The sequence below is a fragment of the Parus major genome, chromosome 12, assembly GCF_001522545.3.
Source record: "Parus major isolate Abel chromosome 12, Parus_major1.1, whole genome shotgun sequence".
Lineage (NCBI taxonomy): Eukaryota > Metazoa > Chordata > Aves > Passeriformes > Paridae > Parus > Parus major.
In genome coordinates this window covers 16,060,631-16,082,794 of record NC_031781.1, presented here as the reverse complement: position 1 = coordinate 16,082,794, position 22,164 = coordinate 16,060,631, and the positions used below count along the sequence as shown (strand labels likewise).

General features: G+C 41.3%; 1 protein-coding gene across 1 annotated transcript in view; it reads left to right on the top strand.

Moving 5' to 3' along the window:
* The window catches only part of MDFIC2 (MyoD family inhibitor domain containing 2), a 47,493-nt gene extending 26,433 nt beyond the window's left edge, over positions 1–21,060 (top strand). Inside the window, exons 3-5 of the mRNA XM_033517547.1 lie at positions 8,164–8,232; positions 13,167–13,388; positions 17,003–21,060. Coding sequence (XP_033373438.1) covers positions 8,164–8,232; positions 13,167–13,388; positions 17,003–17,262 — 551 coding nt within the window. The 3' untranslated portion in view covers positions 17,263–21,060. The remainder of the gene's footprint in view (positions 1–8,163; positions 8,233–13,166; positions 13,389–17,002) is intronic.
* The last annotated feature ends 1,104 nt before the right edge of the window (positions 21,061–22,164 follow it).

Genomic DNA, 22,164 nt, shown 5'->3' with positions numbered 1-22,164 from the left:
AAAGAACCATGGCCCCATTAGGAATGGGCACCCAAGATTGTATTGTTGCAATCAAAAAAGCCTACACCAAATGGATTCAGTACCTCATGAGGGCCTAGGAGAGAGCTGGGAGGGGTATTCTGACAAAGGCATGAAGTGATAGATAAGGGGGAATGGCTTACAACTGAAGAAGGGTAGGCTTAGACTTGATATTAGGAAGAAATGTTTTACTGTGAAAACAGCAAGGAGCTGGCACTGGTTACCCAGAGAAGTTGTGGATGCCCTATCCCTGGAAATGTTCAAGACCAGGCTGGGTGGAGCTTGTCTGGTGGAAGGTGTCCCATCCCATGGCAGAGGGCTTGGAATGGTCTTTAAGGTTCTCTGCAACCCAAACCATTCTATGACTCTAGTTGTGCTGGAAACACACATGATGCAAACTTTCTCTGCTACTTAGAGGACACTGATGAGGCTTTGGTAGGCAAGGTCAAGATGTTTACCTGCTCTGATAAAGCATGAGGAGGTAAATCATCCTGTGCAACTCAAGTCATTCAGATGGTACTTTTGGCATTCCCCCCCCTCCTGCTTTTGTTCTGTCAGTCTGAAGAGAACAGCTCGTGTGATGTAATTTAGAATGGAGCTTTTTTAAAGCTTTCACTCAGGAAAAGCTTCAGGAGCTCTGGGGGTATAGCTTAGCTCGGAGAAATAGAAAGAAAGCAAGTTTGCATTGACAGCTTGATCCCAGAGAGAGGTGGCTGCCTGCTTGTCTAACAGGTCCTCTGGGTCTGGATGAGGCAGAGACAGAGGAGCAGTCATATTAAGTGAACGCGCGCTGCCAATGTTAAAGGAACAATTACCATTATTCTGCATAGTTCACTGTTTGCTACTGCTATTTCCTTCAATAAAACCTCTTTTCACTTGCCAATTGGAGCTTGTCATGTAACAATATTTCTTATGCACAATACACATACTAAAATGCCCCTGTGTTTTTAATACATTTATAGTTGTTAACAATAGCGGTACAGCGACAGAAAAAAACTGTACTTGCTTTGAATACAGAACAGACTGAAAAAAGAATAAACCAGTGGTCCTGCTCTGAAGGATTAATGGGGGTTAGATTTTGCCTAATCTGTGTTAAAATAGTGACACTGCCATTTGTTTGACACCCACTTCTTCCTCTCAGGGCCTGGGCTGTGACCTCCTCACTTGGAAGGGGTTGTACACCTGAGCCCTGTGCAAGACTTCAGTGATGATTTTGATGTCAGGAAGTGTTGAGGAGAGCACTTGTGCTCTCACCTGCCCCTGTGCCTGGGCAGGAGGTGGACAAGGGGTGCCACTCCTGTGGCCTTGGCAAGCCCAGCCTGCTGAAGGCTGCCCAAATCCTGCAATCCTTGTGTGTGGTGCACAGGCAGGTGGGAGCTGTGCTACCCTCCAGCAGCACCTGAAACTCTGGTGTTCAGTGCCTGTATCAGGCTAACAAAACTCCCTGTGAATGCAGCTCCTGGTGAAGCAGGACAAACAGACAGCTTTGGGGAGATGGGCATTTTCCTGGGGCTGTGCAGCTCTGCAGCCCTCCTCCAAGAGCTCACACAATGGAGACATTGTGCTACTACTGCACTTGCCAGCATCACAAAGCCAGGTGGAAATGACCGCGGTGAAGGAGCCACAGTGAGAAGAAATTATGTGTTTGCACTTCTGAGCAGGCTGAACCTCATATTTCATGCACCCAAAAGAACAAGCAGCTGTTCGGGAACTTTTGTATCACAATCATGAAGGAAACTTTCTTCTGCCATAAGATTTGTGTTTTCTAAGAACACTATTTTCTTCAGAACAAGTTAATATACACAGGAAAAGACATCTTGAGTGTTCCTGACTCTCCTACACTATCCAGGAATAGTGATAGACTGCGAGTTTAAACACATTCTTCCACTGCACAGTGAGAGAAGTGTGTTTAATGCTGTGAGCAGAACACTTACCATGTTTGCCTTTGCCAGAGCCGGCAAGACTACACCGTTTTAGGAGTACTTATTACATACATAAGTAACAGTGGATGTCATCTGTCTGCCCCCAGAATAGATGTTCTGCATCTTCGGTGCAGGGGGAAAAAGGGATTTGTGAAAAGATGCACAGCATGATACAACTTCTGCTTCAGATATTGCTAATTGCTTTATCTGTGGCTTTTTCTGAAGAGAAGAGCAAAGAAACCCAGAGAAGGCCACCATACTGGAGGCTGGTTTGGAGCCTGATCTGACCTCCCTGGATTTGTTTTCTCTGACATCTGGTGATACAGGATCAAGCCCTTGTGAAGATAAATAAGTAGTTTTCCAGCATGGTCCAGCACAGCCTGTTCTGCAACACCTGGGGAGGTGCTCAGATGGCAATAAGATTAATAATGTTTATTACAGTGTGCAAGTCCAGCTCCCAGTTGTGTTCCAGCACGGCATGCAAGCAAGAGAGAAACAAATGGACGTGTTTGCTAGGAAAGTCTCATAGAAAACATAAGACTCTCACAGATTGCCACTCACCATTGGGTTCAAATCAAAGAAAAGCTTTTATAACTTATTAGAAGATATGGAGAGTTGTAGTCATATATTATCATGTGTTAATTTATCACCAGTAGAGCTCTAAGGATTATCTGTGAGAAATGCTGCATCTTCTGTGATTTGCACCTCTCTTTCACAGCATTTAAAATGTTTGGATTTATTTTAATATATATGGGTTTGATGGTGTTCATATATGTGGGTTTGTTGGTGCTTCCCCGCACCACATGAAGATGCTGACAGTCTCAGAGCTGCTCTGGCATTAGTGCTGTGCAAGGATATCTTTGTGACCATAACTGTGTGTAATGCCTGCTTTGGGAATAAACTCTTGGCACATAACTTCAGTGTCATTCAGAAAGTGGCACAGTTGTCAAGGACCTTGGGACATGAAAGGAAGACATGCTGTCTTTTCATTGGAAAGTTCACAAATTCTGCCTAGAGATCCCTCTGATATTTTCACTTTTCAATACACAGTGCTTACCAAAAATAAAACTGAGAATTTTAAGTGCTTTCCAAATTTAATGACACAGAGTTTTACATGGAAAAAATTTCTTTTGTAATAAACTCAGCATTTTCTGTTTTATATTGCCTTATAAATTTCCCCAGCTAAAGAGTGAGCAATTACATGAGGATATCCATGGGTGAAACCTACCTTTAATTACTGTGCCAGCATATTAAATAACACTCCATCCACTTCTGGCTGCTCAGCTCAGGTTAGGATTTTGTTTCTGAAACTTGATCATATTGGCAGACAACCTTAACCTCATTGTGGGGTGAGTCATTAACCATGAGAGGAAGGAAGAGTGAATTAATGCAGCAGTGGCATCGAGGCAACAACAACAATTGTGAAGCTTGTTTTTTCTCTGCTTTGGAAACAACAAGGTCAATTCAGATGAGACAATACATCAAACCTTCCAGTTTTACTCTCTTCAGTGAGGAATAAAGAGAATTTGAGAGGTTTGAGTTAGCCCTGCAAAACAAGAAGCTGTCCATGAGCACTGGGATAGATCTGCCCCAGCAGCCACAGAGGGGTGTGCAGGCAGCCCCATCAGGGGCTCTGTGTGGTGCTGTGCATCCCAAATCCCAGCCTGGGGAAGAGAACAGGGACTGGCAGAGCCATGTGGTGACTGGAGTCACCTACTGATGTCAATAAAAGCAAACATTGCTAAGCCCTCCACTTGGAGGGGGAGGGACAAGGCTTTCAGTTTGTGTTTTCAGTTCAGGTTCAGTTTGTGACTTGTTCTGAGTTTCTTAATTATCCCTTTTAGCAAAAGTCTGCAGAGTGCAGATTTAAAAAAAAAAAAAGAAACAAAGTAATCTGGAAAGCAGACTTTAGCTTCATTTGCAACACTACTTAGGGCTGTTTCATATAACAGGGCCACCACACATGGTCCTCCCCATCCCTGGAGTGTTGAAGGCCAGGTTCCACAGGGCTTGGGGCAACCATGGTCTAGTGGAAAGTGCCCCTGCCCATGGTGGGTGGTTGGAACTAGATGACCTTTCAGTCCCTTCCAACCCAAACCACTCTAAAATTCAGTAAAACGAAAAAATCCACTCTGGGCTTAAATACAACTTCAGGTATAGCCACTCCATCTCAGTGAATCCCAGAGAGGATGATCTCTTTCAAGACCTGCTGGAATAACAACAGGGTGCCAGGATGCTCTGATCATGAAATTCAAAACAGGGAAAAGATTTTAAAAAATTACCTAACAGCAAGAAGCATGTGAAATGCCACGAGATCCTGCTGCTCCCTGGGTAACTCCAATTCCTGTAATAGATTTATCTCATGGATGCCATTTCAAAAAGTCATGACCGCCAGGATAGAAATAAGGACCTAAAGAAAAATGTGACAGGGAAAGAAAACAGTGGCTGAAGGGGAATTTGGGAGAGCCAATCTACAAACAAGTCCTTAGGGCTTCAATAAGGCTCTCCTGAAGAGTGCACAGCTGTATCCCACATCCAGCCCCATGGGTTTCAGGGATTGCCTTGCCTGTTGACCAGCTGATGTTGGGTTTCTGCTGCAGTTAACACTTGATACCAAAGCTGTGAGGTTCCTGTGAAAATTCAGTGATTTATCCTGGTGCTTATCAGCCAAGGGCTCCTGAGGAGTTCCCAGACAGGGAGCAATGGACAAGGAGGGCTCTGGGCAGGCCCTGTAAACCAGCCAGTGAACACACTCTGAATTTTTCTATTGTGGTCATTTTGGGCATGAATTATGCCCAGCCTTTAACACAGATGATGATGTCTGATGCAACAGGGACTGTGGACATAAAAACCTTTCCATAAATTGCTCAGTCCCCCTTCTTGTAAAGTTGTTACAACTCCAAGGTGTAAGAGAACAGCATAAAATTCACACTGATCTCTTCAATTCTTTTTTAAGCATCCTTAAATCCAGCTCTTTTTTTCTGCTATACATCTTACTTTTTATAGTTAAAAGTAATTTTAAAGCAAAAAAGAACATAAACAATATACACTGACTCTTGACACTCCATTGCTTTTTTAAACTAGAATAATAAAAATTTGCAAATGAACAAAAGAGTGGGAGGAAGATATCTGATTTACAATGTTTTTGAGATAAAGAACACTATAAAAAAAGATCAATGTGAATAATAAAGCATTGTTAACTGAGTCATGACATTTCTATTCTCAGTGAAGATTTGAACAGTAGAGCTCTGCAAATGAGCACCTTGTGCCATTTTCAAAGTGGGAGGAAGACATATAATTATAATTTTTAAAGTGAAGAGAATTTAAAAAAAAAAAACCTCTGTGAAAAAGTTTATTGAAAAACATATCGACATATCAATATGACATAAATTACTTTAATTTTATTAAACTGGGAGGGGGGAAAACCTCTTTTTGAAGAATGGCTGCAGAAAGCATTCCTTGAAAAGAATTTTCTTTATTAAAAACTCTTTGCTAAGATGAAACAGCACTGAATGTCAGCACTACCGTATATTTATTCTGTAACTCTTCCAACAGCCGAGATCTATAAAAGAAACATATTTTCAAAACAGTTTTAACCTCCATTGTCTTGATCATTCATATTAACATTTTTCATGTCACCTATTGAAATCCCTTAAAGGAACCTTTTATTCAGTCAAAATTAATGAAGCCGTTTTCTTAAACAGTCTCCAAAAAGTAAAAAGGACGTAATGTTGTGCATTTTATTTGACATACGTTTTCTGCCATTTCACTTATTTGTGTGATGAGAGCAATACTTCATATTTATGCTATCAAATCTGCAGAGAAAAGTGATTTTGAGAGAGAAGAAAAACCAACTCTGCTCTTGCTGTGTGTGCAATTTAAATCCACAGCGAAAATACAGCATTGATCAGATTACTCCAATTGAGTCATTTAGTGCTTTGGCATTCCTGAAGTTAGGGCCCAGCTGTGAAATCATAGTTGGGGCCAAACATTGCTGTTAGGTGAGTGCACATGGCTCCCATTTTCTTCAAAGGGAATGACACACATGGCCAATATTTAGCTTTCACCTCTTCCATTCTTTAGCTAGCAAAGCCAGAACCAGTGGAGTATATGCAGGCAATTTAACAGAATTAAGAAAACAATCAAGATTTTCCAGGACTTACTAGTGATTTGGGATATATAATTCAATACACATCAAAATGCAGATGCTCAGCATATTCTGAAAATCAGGCCATCTCAAATGTCTTGCTTTAAACAGGTAAAATCATAAATTACTCTAAGTATTTTGGCCATTGGATCCTAACAAACTAGGTGTAGTACACATCTTCAAAATTATAAACTCCTATTTCTGGCTTGGGAGAATTACAACATCCCAACCAAATTTTGTTCCTGTGCTGGCACACAGTTTTCCCCTGCTGTTACCATTATTTGAACACAGTGCAGGTGCCCTTCTGCAGCAGGTGACCCCTGGGGAAAATCCAGGGCCTGGCTCTGCAGGTCCCCTGGGATGCACTGAGCTGCTGGGACGGCCTACAAGACCTTAAAAAAGAATGCATCCCAGAAAATCTAGCTGTCCCATGCTGCATGCAGATCTCCATTTCAACTCAAGGTCAAGTGGAAAACTTTTCTACCATCCTTGCTGACTCTCCTCTTCACTTTCTCCTGACTCCATCTGTTCCTCACCCTTCTCCTTCGTTCCGCACTCGCCTCCCTCTTCTTCCTGTGTCCATCTGTTCCCTCCTTCCTCAACACAAGTTGAGGAAGGGAAGTAAATTCAGTCATTCACTGAACAGATTTCAAGATGAACCCCCTCCCTCTCCAGTTCTAACTTCATTCATCATGGTAAAAATTATAATGAATAGAAATGTTGAAGGTGAAAATTTATTAGGGATTGTGTTGCTTTCTTATATGAAAAGCAGTTAAAGCGGCATATAAACATTGGCTTCATTCATTTTTTCTTAATATATGGTATAATTAGTGAGAAATATTAGTGGAAGTGCTTGCTATGCAGTCCATCAACACATGCCTGTCAGAGCTTAGGATCTGGGCCAAAAGTTTTTGCCAGTCCTGTGATAGATTTACAATAAGCCTATAGAAGGCTTTACAGTTAGCTGGGTCACTAATTCATGAAGTTAAAACGTATGCAATGAGGTCAAAAATTCACTATTGATAGAATACCCCCTCCCGGGATTGCACCATTAGCTTTGTTACTGCAACAGCAAAATAAAGCAAACCCAAAGCTCCTGTGAATTCCCAGTCCATCATCGTAAATCAGCAGTGAAGCACTTGCACGAGTTCATGATGTCATCTGAAGCCTGGGATGTATTTATAGCCTTGTGTACTATTTCCTGTTTCCTTACGACAAAAATAAACAGTCTCCAAATCCCCTGCATCCTTCTGCCTGAGCTCAGCAGAATGTAATGGGCACGGATCTCTGAAATCCCCGTGATATATTGGTCTAGAGCAGCTCTGCTCTGATGGGCCACGGCGCCCGCGCTCCCTCCGGCCTCTCCCATGTGGGCGGCAGCAGCTCCCATGGGGTTTTTTTCCATCTGCTGCACTCACTGCTGGGATAGTCCCACACCCCCTCCTACTTTGCCTCCCTGACACTTGGAGAGAGAAAGAAAGATGATTTAAGCCTCCAAGGCTTAGGCATGGAGTGAACAGCCTGGCAGGCACAGCCGAGGTGGAGGAGCTCAGCATTGTTCTGTGTGGGGACCTGGGCTTGCCACCACCTGTGGGGACCTTGGGCATCTTGTCCACCAAGACTGCCAAGCCATGAAGGTTGGAGTTTGGGCTTAAATTTCCTCTCTCCTCTTTTGGTGATGATGTGGGATCCTCATCTAAGGTATCTGGGGTGTTTGGGCATGGATGATGCCCCACATTTCATCTCAGACCTTCCAGCTCCCAAATTTTCTGTACCTACCTGAATTGCTCTGTTTGCTGGTGATCCTCTTCACCTCTTCTTGGGTGGAACTTTCTCTCCTGGCAGTTTGTTTTATTTTTTGCTTCCTTTCTTGAAAAAAGACAGAGGGTAACACAAACAGCACACCATGCCAGCTAACCTCCCTCTGCAAGGAAATGCACTTGCTTCTGTTTGACCTCAGAGCAACAATGCCTGAGGTCAATGACTGTCACTAAGCAGCTGAGGGTGATAGCTGTGCCAGACCACATTTATTTGACATTTATCCCTCTTCAATTTTGTCTTCTTCTCTCCACCAAGACCGTCGCACCAGCTCCCTGCCTCTACTGGCCCTCCCTGGGGTGACGCCGAGCAGTGAGGACCATCCAGGTAAGCTGCTGGCACATGCATGCAGAGATACTCCTTGGCAGACTATTACATCCCTTAAAAAAATCAAGAAAAAGTGTTTTGTTTTCCTTTGGCTTTTGCTTTTTTGAAGCACTGCTGTCAAACCCTGAGGTTTGGGTTTCATCGTTCTGTGAGTCCTTTCAGACCAAGTGAGTTCAGATCAAGCCTTCATACGTACAAGTTTTCATCCATCAGGTCTGGTGTAGCTCTGCCTGTGTCATCTCAGGACTGAATGGACATGGCACACGGCTTGTTCAGTGATGAGAATGTGATACATTAAACGGACAGGTAGCACAGCAGGGCACGGGATAAAAAACAGCCTTCCCTTGGTGTTTTTGCTGCGCTGATACACCAACATGCCTCAGGGGAAAATTAAAAAGTTACAGGTCCTAAACTGCTGCAGTTTTCCACACAGTTTAGCATTAACCTTTGGGACTCCTTGCAGCAGGGGTGTGAGGCAAAGGGCCACTGCCAGGATGGATTTGGAACAAATGTCAGCACTGAGTAGAGCCACAGGCTCCCTCGTCCTTTGGTTGTAAGATGTGGATGAGCCCTAGAAGGGTCAGAGATCAATTCTCCTTTTCCTTCAGTGGAGTCTCCTCCTAAACAGCTGCTCCAAGAGCTGCTTTGGATCACCTGCATTGCTGCAGTCGCTGTTCAGCAGAACAGACCACCTCTTAAATCCTCTGTCCCTTATCACAAATAGACTCGGAGCCCTCCTATGCCTCTGTACTAAATCTAATTTCAGAAGGACACAGGGAATCTGCAGACTCCTCCAGGACTGAAAGATGCTGGTTTGTGCCTAAAGCCAGTGAAGAGAAATAGAGGTCAGGGGACATACTGCAAATGCCAGTCTTGGTATCACTGCTCCTCCCTATTAACCAGTGGGATCTGGGGCTGGCATCAGTGGAAAGTAAGTGATTTACTTTGTGCTTTCATGAATTTAGACTCCATAGTCAGCCATCTGAATCGCCCAACTCCAAAAAGAAAAAGAAAAAAGAAATTCCATGGGAGTATTGAGACTGTCTTTAATACAAACATGGGTGAACGATCCCAGGCTTCTACTGCAACAGCCAAGGCGAGTCCCAGCTTCCCCATGTGAGGAAGAAAGTTGCTACTTCATACTATTTAAAAATGGCACATTGTGGGGGTGTACCTTTAGCAGCCTCTGCCTAACAGTCTAACACTGAATAATCTGAGATTTCTTCATCATGATACACTTATTTTTCTCTTTAAGTTCACTTCAGTCATTGATTTCTATATGTTAAAAACACAGACATATGTGGACATTTGAAGCTGAACACAGGCTCTTAAAAGAGAGTCGCAAAATTTGACCCTCTTCCCTTCTCTAATTGTAATTTAGGGTTTTTTTATATTCTCATTTAACTGTAATCATAAATAGTATCAGTGCAATGTAATATATTTTTAAAGCTTATTTGGCTATATCTATTTGTTCCAAACTCTCAACCTACTACTGTTCCATCCAGCAACAAACTATAATAGGAAAAAAAAAAAAAAAGTGCTAACCACCTTTTTTTTTTTCCTGCTGGTCTAGCACAATCTTTATTTCTTCAGACACTTTGTGCAAACATTAAATTGATAAAAGACATAATGTAGATGGACCCACAGCTGAACTGAAGGTAATTGCATAAAAATGAAATGGAGACCTATAATTGTACACTGCTTTAGCCTCTCCCGCAGTGTTTTCTGGAAGCAAGGATCTCACTTGTCATAGCAAGTTGCTTGTTACAGTGATTGCATGAAGACTTGATCTAGCTGTACAAGACAAGTATAACATTACTGAAAGGGAGCTTTTCAAACTAAGAGTCTGACACTAAAATGTACTGTATTTTCCAAGATGTAGTATGCTTTAACAAACAGAAGAGTCCCTGAGTGACAGCTTTTGTTACCCTTTTGTTTGATGGTGCTGTATTGAAAAATTCAGGTTATGTCTATGCCTTTCTATTTCTGGTTTTGATTTCTCTTCAACAGCACTTCAAGAATAAAAATTGACTCAAAGTATGAATAGTAGAAGTCGGTGGATACAGTAAATGTTAGTCTGGCATTTACTGATTACTTCTGTCAGACTTTTTTTCAGTCTCGCTACTTGAATGCTTAAATGCATTCCGTGGGCCATTGTATTGTTGCAGAATTGGGGAACTCGACAGATATATCATGAATTAAAACATATCTAGTTTAGATTTTTGGTCAGATTTTGAAAGTGGAAAATAATAGTTATTCTTGCCTAAGCCCTTTGATCTGATCCGTGTGTATCCAAAGGCTCAGCCTGGGTGCAGCTCTCAGTGTGAACAAACAGGACCCATTTGTAATATTGGCACCTGAATAACAGCTAGGGCTTGTGTCCTCTGGACTCACAAAACAATTGTTATCCAATAAATCCAGTGCATAAGCAGGACATTGCTTCCTCCTGAGCTCAGCTGCTTTAATCAGCACAATCTTTCCTGGAGATGGCTTGTTATGGAAGGAAAGTGCAGGAAACTTGTGGAATCTCATTGATTTAGGAACACTGGAAAACAGTCATGACTGTACATGTAAGGACATCCAAAATACATGAGTTTTCACATGCTGGACTGAAGAGGCTGGCCAAGAAGTCAGAGAGGGGGTAAAAAAGAAGCTGTATTTGCTTCCTCTGAGGGAAAAACCATCAACAAATCATCACAGATGGGCAAACCCCGACATGCATAGCCCTGGATGCTGATTTCCTATGACCAAGGGTACAACCTCAGGGCAGAGCTGCTGTGCTTTGCACTGCTGGGTCACACCCAGCAGAGCCACTGCCTATCCTGCCCTTCCCATCTTGCCTGTGGCTTTCCTTCATCATAATGCTCATGAAACCTGATAGTTACAGGTTTCTGAGACTCCTCTCTGTGCCACGGCTCTCTTACTGCCTCCACCCCATCGTTCACTCCCTGCCCAAGGCCAACCTGTAAACTCTCCAGGACAGGGAAATTCACATTTCCATCACAGTAGACTTTGTTGTCATTACGACTTCAAATTAGGACAATATCTCTGCCAACACACAATTTCAAAGCAGTGATTTAAAATGAAAATGATAGCCTAGTTTTTTTGCTTACCTTGTCCCAAGATCTTATTCTAACCTATACCCAGCTTTTCTGCTTCTATGTATTTCACTAGGTAAAAATGATCTAAAAATGGCATGAAACCCAACTACGAGCAGAAATTTAAATTAATTGCTCACTCATTCTGCAAGTAAATGGAGTCATAGAAATCATTAAAAAATTAGCTTGGAAGGGACTCTAGAATCACCTTGTTTGGCCTCTGTCAGAGACCCGCATTAAGGGCAGGTTGCTGGGGGCCATGGCCAGCTGAGTTTTCACACAACCATAGCCCTGCTGAGGCCTGTTCTGGTGTTTTACACATCCCATGATGAGGAATTAATTCCCTGGGCAGCTCCAGTTGTCTTTGCTGCAGCTTGTGACAGTGGCCTCTCCTTGTTTTCCATCTGTGCGCTGCTGGGAGGAGTTGGGGTCTGGCTTCTCCCTAACCCTGGCTTTGGAAGGGAACAAAGCATCCAGCACTGTTCTTTGCCTTCTCCTCCAGGCCAAGCAAAGCCAGCTCCCCCAGCCTCTGCTCACACAGAAGGTCTTCCAGCCCCTCATCACTTCAGGGCCTTCACTGGACTTGAACTAGATACCACTCATCTCTCAAATCCTTGCTTCTCCCCCCTTCAAGCCTCATGGTCCCACTGTTTTTTCACTTAACCCGCAATCAATCCATCCCATCCACTTTTCTTCCTCTCAGCTGCAAGGATACTGGGGGAACAGCTGCAGTCTCATCAAGGTTTCAGTCTCTGTCAGCCTTTCCTTGGCTTTCCATTAACATGTGTCAGAAGTCAAAGGTACCTAAAACCCAAGAGACACGCAGGGCCTCTCCTCAGCCTCCTTGCAGCCAAGTGCAGATGAACCACTCTAGAGCACTTACAGTTCCTCTCAGAAAGTAGCATTTGCAAAACTGAGGTGTTTGTAAAGATTGATTTTCTGTATATAGCTCAAGAGAAAGCATATCACAAGATTTAAGTGAGATAAAAAGTGAGGCTGTGCTTGATGTGAGGTGCAGGAGTTAATCAGCTGTAGATAAGAACTGATGAGGTTTTATCATCCCCGCCATGGAGAGAATGACTGAGTTTCTTGGCCACTTGATCACTTCAGAGAGTGAGAGAAACTGTATATCAACCCGTGTTTATCTGTGCCTGAGAAGTTCTTCAAGAATAAATTGAACTCAGAACTCTTCTTAACCTTTCCCCTAGTCGGGGCTTAAAATTAAGCTCTCCCTCTGGTTTTTGAGCTGCCTGTCTGGCACGCTGACAGCATGTGAAGTATCCCATCTCCTAGCTGACTTCCAGGCCAACAACTCAAGTGGGGATGAAGTTATGAAATAAGGAATCTGGATGCTAAACAGAGACCATCTGGCTGTCTTTGCTACAAGATTATGAGCCACGGTGAGCTGGCACATCTGCATCCAGGTACCGCCTACGTGCACATCGTTGGCTGTTAATTTAGGGATGCAAAGTTGCAGCTGAAAAATAACAAGATAATTGTTTTGCCTTCTTTTATGTCACAAATTGATGTTAGGATATCAAACTCTAAATAGATGTCAACTGAGGCAATAGTTCTGTTTTCTTTCCAAACTTGATCCCACCCACTGGAAGTTAATTATTACTTAGCCTCTAAGTCCTCTGGGTTTAAGAGAAAACCTTAGAAAGCAAGTTCACAAATAATTTTACTGTGAATAAACCTCTGTAAAGAGACTGAAATCATTAGGTAAGAAGGGTTAGGCCTTGGAAGTAAACAACTGTAGATTTGAAAATTCTGCATATGCTATTCTTTCAGATCTCTGCCTTAGTATCACAGTCTTTTTTTTCCTAATCCCACCAGATAACCAGCTTACAAATGAAAAACACACAGATGAAAAGCCTATGAAAGGTATTGTTATGAGTTCTGTCGCAGAATTCAGCATCACAGACGCTTCATCAAAGGGTACCAAAAATGAGAAGAAATTGTCAGATGCAAGCAGATCATCCATTGCTTCCCTGGAGAAATGCAGAGAATTCACTTACATTGAAGATGATGCATCAGTACATCAGAGAGACAGTGACGGTATGTTTTATAAAGCAGATCACATTTGAGCTGATTTCTAAATAATGCCCACTGCAAAAGCACTATGTATAACCAACTCAAAATTAAATGTAGAACAGGAGGTTCAAGAACATCGCCAAAAGCAATGTTAAGTTGCCCTGCAGACATTTGTGTGATAGATGAGAATTTCTAGAAGATGATCTTAAATTGTCAGTGATGCTAAAGTCGTAGAAGAGGAGCTTAGAGCCTATTGTGCCACAGAGCATTTGTACTTTAGTAATGAGTGTTTGCACAGAAGCACCAGTGTCAGTATCAGATAAATCTATTCCTGGTTATTCCAGTGGATGTTAAAAAAAGGCTCTGTGAAGTATTTTAGAAGTTTCTTTTGAGTGCCTTTTGCAATAATGGATTAGTGTGTTATATCCAGTGGAGCTGGGACCTGTCATGCATATCATTTAGCAATTCCTAAATTAAGCATTTCTAAGTACAGATCAACACAATAAAGTGCCCTGTTCTCCAGGAATCATTAACATCTCTATTGTGTCACAGATCCTTACAAAAGGGACGTCTCTGATACATCTGTTAAAATACACTTAATTTCAAGGAAGGATCTGAAGTATTTATTTTATTTAGGGGACTTTTCCTCTTGTCCAGATACTCCCTATTTTTGACTTTGAGAACTATCTCAACCATTACTGGCACACAGGTGTGTCCCATGTGATGAAAATAACAGATTTCATTCTCCTTAAAAAAGCTAAATGTGAAGGAAATTAACAACAAAAAAAGCCCAATCTGTGCTTAATTAATAATGTTAAGGGCTGGATTGAAGCCAAGAAAACCAAAGGAAGACAGATTTGTGGTTGTCACTGCATACTCAGCTCACTCCACTCTGACAACTTACTGCTTATTCCACATACACAAGGCCAAATCCTGTTTGCTGGTGCTTGGAGAACCTCTGAAGGCAGAGCAATATATGAGGAAATTGATGATTATTTTGTTCCCTGTGCTCAGACAAGAGCAAACACAACACTCATAGGTCTCACCAAGGATGACCAGAAAGGCTCCAGCAAGCTCTGGACTGGAGCTGTTCAGAGCATCATCTGTGTGAGCAGATGCCACCAAACAAGAGCAGGAAAACTTAGAGATGAGGCATGCTAGGAAAATTATTATAAATTCTTCTTTTGTGCTAATTAATCTACTAATGTAGGGAATGAGAGCTGAGGTCATTGTTCTCACTGAGATAAATGCAGTAATGCCGTTTGGCAAACAGCAGGGAAAGCAGAGGGGAAAACAAGAGATTGCATCTTCTTTTATGCAGTTTGTGGCTAATTTATTTTCAAATATATAAATGAATGCATAGGAATGGATGTCTAATTGCTAATATCTATTATTTATATACATTACCCCACTTAAAACAGGACCAAAAAGCCTCACACATGCAGATTTTTTGAAATGTGTTACATCCATTATCACAGTTCATGGTGTGTGCTCTGATGGGAATTTAAAAGCATCTTTACTGCACATCACAGAGTCTGTGCTGAAACATTACTTTATTATTAAAATCTTGTGCTTTTTGTGTGCTCTCTTTCCTGGATGAAGCCCTAAGAATCATATCTATTCTCTCCAGATTACATAAGCACCATTATGGTTAACACATTCATGGAAAAAAACCTGTTATTAAAAAATGAATCTTTGGAGAGGGAGAAAAAAAATTGCCAAAATCCTTAATTAAGACATAATTTTGAATTCTGTCTCTCATATCAATGTATAGGAAAAAAAAATTCATAAACATAAGAGATCTAAAAAGAATAATCTTAATTACACCAAGGACTACTGCATAAAATGATTACATTTTCTACAGTGTAAATCTCATACAATTAAATGCAGTGGTGTCACCTTATTAAATGTTTCAATTTTATAATTATTTCAGTTCATTTAGCTAGAAAAAAATATAAGCATGAATTTACCAAGTATCACCAAAATCTAGTCATTCTTATTTGACAGAACTGACTTGGAAGTTAGTTGTGCTTGTCTGAACCCAAAGAGATCTTGACATATTTAAATAAGTATTAAAATTGATAACATTGGTGCTAAGATGCCACTTAGAAAGAAGTTCAGATGTATGCTATTTGTTCTTGCTACCTGCTTTGACTGCTTTTTTAATAAAGAAGCTGGAATGATTTTTTCTTAAATTTTGTTTTTCATCAAGAAGAGCATTCTAAAAAAAAAAAAAAAGCATAATTCTGGAAACTTCCTGGCAGTGAACTTAATGTTACGTGAGCTAGAAAATGCCACAACAGAACCAATGCAGTTGAATGAGTTCACAGTTAGTCATCCTAGGGCAAGAAATGTGGTTATAACCATATGCTTTCCTGAAAGAACCAATGAAAAGACATTCATATTGTTGAAGGCATTTTTCCATTCCAAAAACAAGAAAGGGGAAAAAAAAAAAGAAAAAAAAAAGAAAAAGGAAAGGTCTGGGTCTGTGCTCCAACTGGATTCACACAGTTGGAATCTCACACCTGCTGCACCCAAGCAGCCTCCCCAGATGCTGGAGGCTGAGGGGTGGGAGTTACTTAGTTGATTTTGGGAGGGCACAAACATAGCACAGAGTTTTTAGTCATGGTGACCAAGTTTTCAGGAATATTCACTGGCTCCAGACACACATCCTACACAATCTATTTTCCAAACTTTCGTTTCCTTTGAAAAATTGGCATTTGTGAAGGAAAAGGTGAGAACTCTGTTTGGTGGGGAGCTGGCAGGACCCTGAGCTGAGATTCAGCCAGCACTCTGCCCTCTGTGAATGCTCATTTCCAGACCTCCTCTCCCTCCCTGTCCTTGGTAGTCCTTAAACATTTTTAGTGCAAACTCTTGTGAAAATGAAAATAAACTCCAGTGTCACCTGTGCTGGTGTTGTGATTTAATCCAAGGGAGCAACTCCACCCCACACAACCCCTCACTCACTGCCCCACTGCAGAATGGGGGTACCAGAGGGATAGAAGGAAGAAAACTCATGGGATGAGATAAATACATTTTAATAGGACAGAAAAGGAATAATAATAATAATAATAATAATAATAATAATAATAATAATAATAATAATAATAATAATAATAATAATAATAATAATAATAATTTTTAAAAATTATAATATATAAAACAAGGGATACACATTGAAATTACTCACCACTCACCAACTGATGCCCAGTCAGTTATCTGAGCAGAAAACCCTGCTCTTTCTCTTCCTAATTAATATTGATGCCATATGGTCTGGAATATCCTTCTAGCCAGTTGGGGTCAGCTGTTCTGGTTGTGTCCTCTCCCATTTTCTTGTGCCTCTCTAGCCTCCTTGCTGTCTGGGCATGAGAAGATAAAATTTGGTTTAAAGGGCTTGTTCTTCTGAATTTCACTGCCACAGAATATTTCCATTCAAATTCACTTCATACAGCTGGTTTTGTTTTTTTTCCAGAGCAAATAAAACAGAAAATAAACTTCTCACTTGTCTCTATGGAAGTAGTTCTCATCAATGTGTTTTTAGTTCACCCCTCTCACTTCTGTGTAGCCACACTGGCCTAAACCTGGCTTATCCCAGCTCACGCTTGTTCTTACATCTCCCTGCTTTTCCTTTCTCTTAGATGAATGCGCAACACTTATCCTGGCCTGCTTGTTCTGCCAGTTTTGGGACTTTCTTATAATGCTGCCTGATACCTGTGAACATTGGCTGACAGATACCTGTTGTCCATCCAATAGATATTACCAGACCTCCGACGAAGACCACGGCAACAACGACTGCAACTGTGACTGTGACATTGATTGCAGCCTCTTTGAGTCCTGCCACGAGACTGGGGAGTGCCTGGAACTCGCCATGGAGATTTCAGAAGTCTGCTATCGCTAATAATTCCTCAAAACTACTTGACAGATTACAAAGGAGATTTTTTTTTTTTTAAATATTAATCATAACCAGAGGTTTTGGCAATGAGGACTATGTGCATCTTGTTGCTCCCTCCCTGGAGGTCTCTATATCTGTACCATTCTGGTGGCATGATATCACAAGCTGCTGAAACCAATAAAGGACAAAAAAGGGTCTTCTCTGCCATAGATGACAACAGAATTCCTAAGTGCCAAGTGTGCTCACTGCTTTACCCACTGTCAATCCAAGCTTTTATAAACCTCTAATTGCTTTAAACACAGATTTCCCCATTCATAAACACAGAACAAATTAGGACATTATTTTAGGACTGATATATATACTAGTTCATCTTCCTAATGGATTCATACCTAAACATGTATTACACATTGTTGGTTATTATAAATAATTTATGATAGAGCATTATTTTATAATTAAAAATTTATTTATCCAATCTCTTAAAACACTCCTATATGCCCAGTATAGGTAGGAGAAAAAAATTAAATGAATAAGAAACCATGCTACTGGTAATTACAGCAAATGTCATAAAAAATCTCCAGTGAATTTTGTGGAGGAAGAATTTTCACAGGGTAGTGCAATTCGTATTAATGTGCTGGCCCATGGTTATGCAGTAACAGGTTATGCCTATTGTTCACTAGTTATAGGAAAGGGCTCCTTAAGTGTAATTAGCCTAAATGGGAACTGGCTGCACACTTCTAGAGGAGAATTACCCAGTGGATAGCTAGTAACTTCTTTGCTTGATTTTCATTTGTAGGACTTCTGCAAGAAACAGAATATTGCCACCTATTCCAGCTCAAACAGGCATCTCCACCTGGGCACAAAAGATTACAAAATGACTTTATCTATCCTGGTTGTGCTTTCAAACTCCCTCTATCTCTTTTCTGATGGGAGGTCTGATTAATAAAAAGGAAATACATGTTGCACATGACAACAAAAGCATGTAAACTCAGCTGCCTGAGGATGCAGAACACAGGTATTAAGCACAGGGGAAAATACAGAGTTGTTTGCTCAAATTAGGTATTTATAGACTAAAACCAAAGTCAGTGTTTGCTTTGTATAAGAACTAAAATTTCTCCCAAAACCCCCACTACACTCAGTGCAGTAGTGCTTGTGGAATCCCAAACAAGGATCCTGGGAAAGATACTGGGACATTAAGCATTTCTAAAATCATTGAAACCACTTTTTTATTAACCAGAGTAGTCGGGTACAAAAATATTTAATGGGGGGAAGAAAATTAGGTGCATATCCTTTCCTTACTCCCCTTCTGGAGTAAAGAAGTAGAACCACTCACAACCATTGTCCTGGTGTCTAACAAAGCCTAGGGACCAGAAGACAACAAACCTCAGCAATGCAGGGAGCAGCCCAGAACACCTCATTTCTCTGCTCCTTCCAGGACATGGGTGGGGAATAGAAGAGATTTGCTTATCTTGCATTGTCCCATTGTGAGCTGTAGTCACCCACAGGAACTAAATCATTAGCCCTTCCTGGACCCAAGCCCCAGAGCACAGCCCACTGCCATCCAGGAGCCACTGGTTTGGGTCACCCACCCCAGGATGGGCAGTGCTGAGTTTTAATGCTTCAATTTGCATTCTCCCAGAGAAATTTGAGCTTAAGTCTTCCTAAGCTAAGCTGAACTCTCACTGCTACATACCAGGCCACAGAGGCTTGGATCATCCTGTACTTTCTGCCACAGGTTGTCCTTGACAAAGTGGCATATGGGTATTTATGAAAAAAAACTCTGAGCTGAGGCATTTAGGAGTCAGAAAAGGGGGAAAACTTGTTCCACTTACCATTTCCTAGGGAAGCACTAATCAAGATGTATATTGGCAGTTCTTGCTCTTGATGCCAATCTCCAAAAGGGAGATTTCATGTGCAATGGCTGGATGGAGCCCAGGAGGGGAAACCAGAGGGTGGCATACCCCAAAATGTTTTCAACTGGGGGCTTTTTGGCACAAATGTTGGAATTTTTTCCAACTCTTTTTATTTTCTTTTGATAGAAATCAATATTCAAAAGATTTTTCTTTTTTTTTTCTTTTTTTTCTTTTTTTTGTGTGTTGTAATTGACAGGTTGGCCTACTGAGGTCATGTCTACTACAGGGCACAGGCAAGGTCAAAACCAGAATTACTTTAGCCATGATTAGCCAGGATGTCCCAGCAACATGAATGGAATCACACTGGGATATATTGAGAGCTGCTGCTGTACTGCATGGTGGTGTTTTAAATAATGCAGCAATATCTCCTTGCCTAAAGCGTACAAGGGCACGTTGCTCAGTTTCCTGCTTTAGGAAGTAGATTTTTTGAGACCTTTTAGAGCAATGAAACCTTGAAAAACATGTTATTTCATGCAACACAGGAGAATCAGCAGCCTATGACAATTTTGTTTTCTGCTATAAAGTTGTTAATTGCAACATTGTCTTTTCATGACACATAGGAGCACTTAAACATATTAACACCAGAGAAAGTCAGCCAGACTTTTCCATTAACTATTCCAGAAACTCTTTGAAAAGTCATCCTATTCCCACACTAAACTGACTTCCTAGTGCAGAAAAACACCCATTTATCAGATCTGAACATGGGTAGACATTCCAGTGAAACCGAAGCGTTTGGAACAATTTGAGGCAGTCTCTGTATTTTTTATTTACTGGGAAGGAAGGTCTGGGTGCTCGAGTAGGAGGCGTTTGGGTGGATGGCTGTTGGGAACATGTTGGACTCAGCTGTGCTCCCGGGGAGATGTCAGCGCGTGAAACCAGCTCCTGAGAACAACAAATAGAAGTTCCCGTTTTGCAAACGGGAACAGCGCTCCGACACGACGCCTCTCCCCGGCACCAGAAATGCACTGACAGATTGCTTGGGGGAAGAGAGAGACAGAGAGAATAACGGAGAGCTGCATTGCTACCTTCCACAGGAAAGGACCATGGGATGCTCTCTAAGGATCTCCTCTTGGAAATGACCCAGCAGTCTCATCCTTGAGACAAAAATGTCTTTTTGCCTCCTTCACTCTGTTCTCAGAACACAATACGGATTAGGATGTAAATTTTAGGGGAAATGATGTTTGCTAAATATTGGAAAAGCCTTCCAAAAGTTCAAAGGTCAGTTATCTCAAAGGATATTAAGTTCTCTAACTGACCATGGGCCTTTCCATAATGTCGCTCTGGTGCCTTACTCTCCATGTACAACAAGTCCCTGAGATTTGGGACTGCCAAAAATTATCCCATGTACATCCCCAAATACAGGGATGGAATATATTATATTACCTCATTCAACTTTCCTCTGCTTCCTAAAGCACTTTGATCATTCATATTCTCTTGAGAAATCATCAACTACAACAACCAACATCTTCCAAAAGTCCAGACAACGCACAAGTCTGCCTTAACTTGCAGTGCTGCTTAGGGATTCAGGCTGAGTGCTGCAGCTGAGCTCTAGAAGGCTTTGGTTCTCAGGAAGAAAGCAAAATACGGGAACAATTAAGATGCTTGCAATTGTATTTCTCCTATTATGCTTGTACAGTATCAAAAAAAGTTCAATAGTGTCAGACTAAGAATGTATATATCTATTAAATTTTTCTTTTAATTATATTAAATGGGTGGTTCCATTGCTTTCATCTTCATCTGTTTGGGTTCTCTTAAATGCAAGGTAAGTTTTCTATTATGCAAGAAAATGAGTTTACCAAGCAGACTGGGATTTACAGGCACTGCTCTACTATAATTCACTGTAACTGAGCATTAATCATGATTAATAATCTATCATTCCTGTGGTTTAGGAAAATAAAAAGGAGGACTTTATTGAGAAACTGCCCTTTCTCTTAGCATACTTCATATAATTGCACAATGGAACAATTCTAGGGAATTCATTATTCTGCTGGTAATGATCTAGATTTCCTTAACATTGCACACGAATGGGAATCGTTGCCATCTGATGGATGTTCCATGGCCTGTACAAAATGAGTTGGTGGGTGCAAGCCAATTCATAATGGATGTGTGCCCATATCACAAAAAACACCATTATAATTGGTACCCTTAGGAAAAATGCCAAGGTCTGAGTGTAAACAGAGCACTTTCTGTCCCAAGAGCTCGTGCTTCTGTGGTCAGAGCTGAAGCATGAGAGAATGAGCAGTGCTGAACTGCATCTGTTGCCTCTGTACAGGGCTGTGCTCCCCTGAGGTAGCACTTGGCATCTTGGACCCTCTGTAAAATATGAAGAAAACTCACACTGAAGGGCCACAGTTGTGCCTCTGCCCCCACCATCACTAAACTCATTGTGGAGGTTGTGCAAGTATAAAATGGAGTGGAGGCAGTCATTGCTACAGTCCATAATTTGTTCTCTTTCTAAGTGTTTCCAGAAAAAAAAAAATATTGTCACTAAATGAGAAGAGTCTGTTCACCTTGTTTGAAACCTTCCTATCAGAAAATGCTGAAAGTCATTGACTCACCACCTCCTAGTGCTTTCCAGTGGGAGACACCATTTCTCTTGTATTGAAGAGGGACCAGGAAAGACATTCACAGCTCATTGGAGTACACTGCTTTTAAAAAATAGAGAGAAGAATGAAGATATCTCATGGACAGTCTATTGATGGCCTGCATGAACAGAGCAGTTTAAACAGCAGAATAATATTGGAAAAGTCTTCTTCCTTATTAGAGAATCCTGTAAACCAATCATTGATTCACACATTCACACCACAATATATTGGAATGACCATGGTGAAAAGAGAGGAAAAAACCCTGCCTTACCCAAAAGCATGGAAAAATCACCATCAGTGTCATTGCCAGCTTTGCCATGCTTCCTACAAAGTAAAAAATAATGCCAGAGAGCAGTGAGGAAAATATTATTAGATCAACTGTATAAAAAGCATGAATGATTCCATTAGCAGAC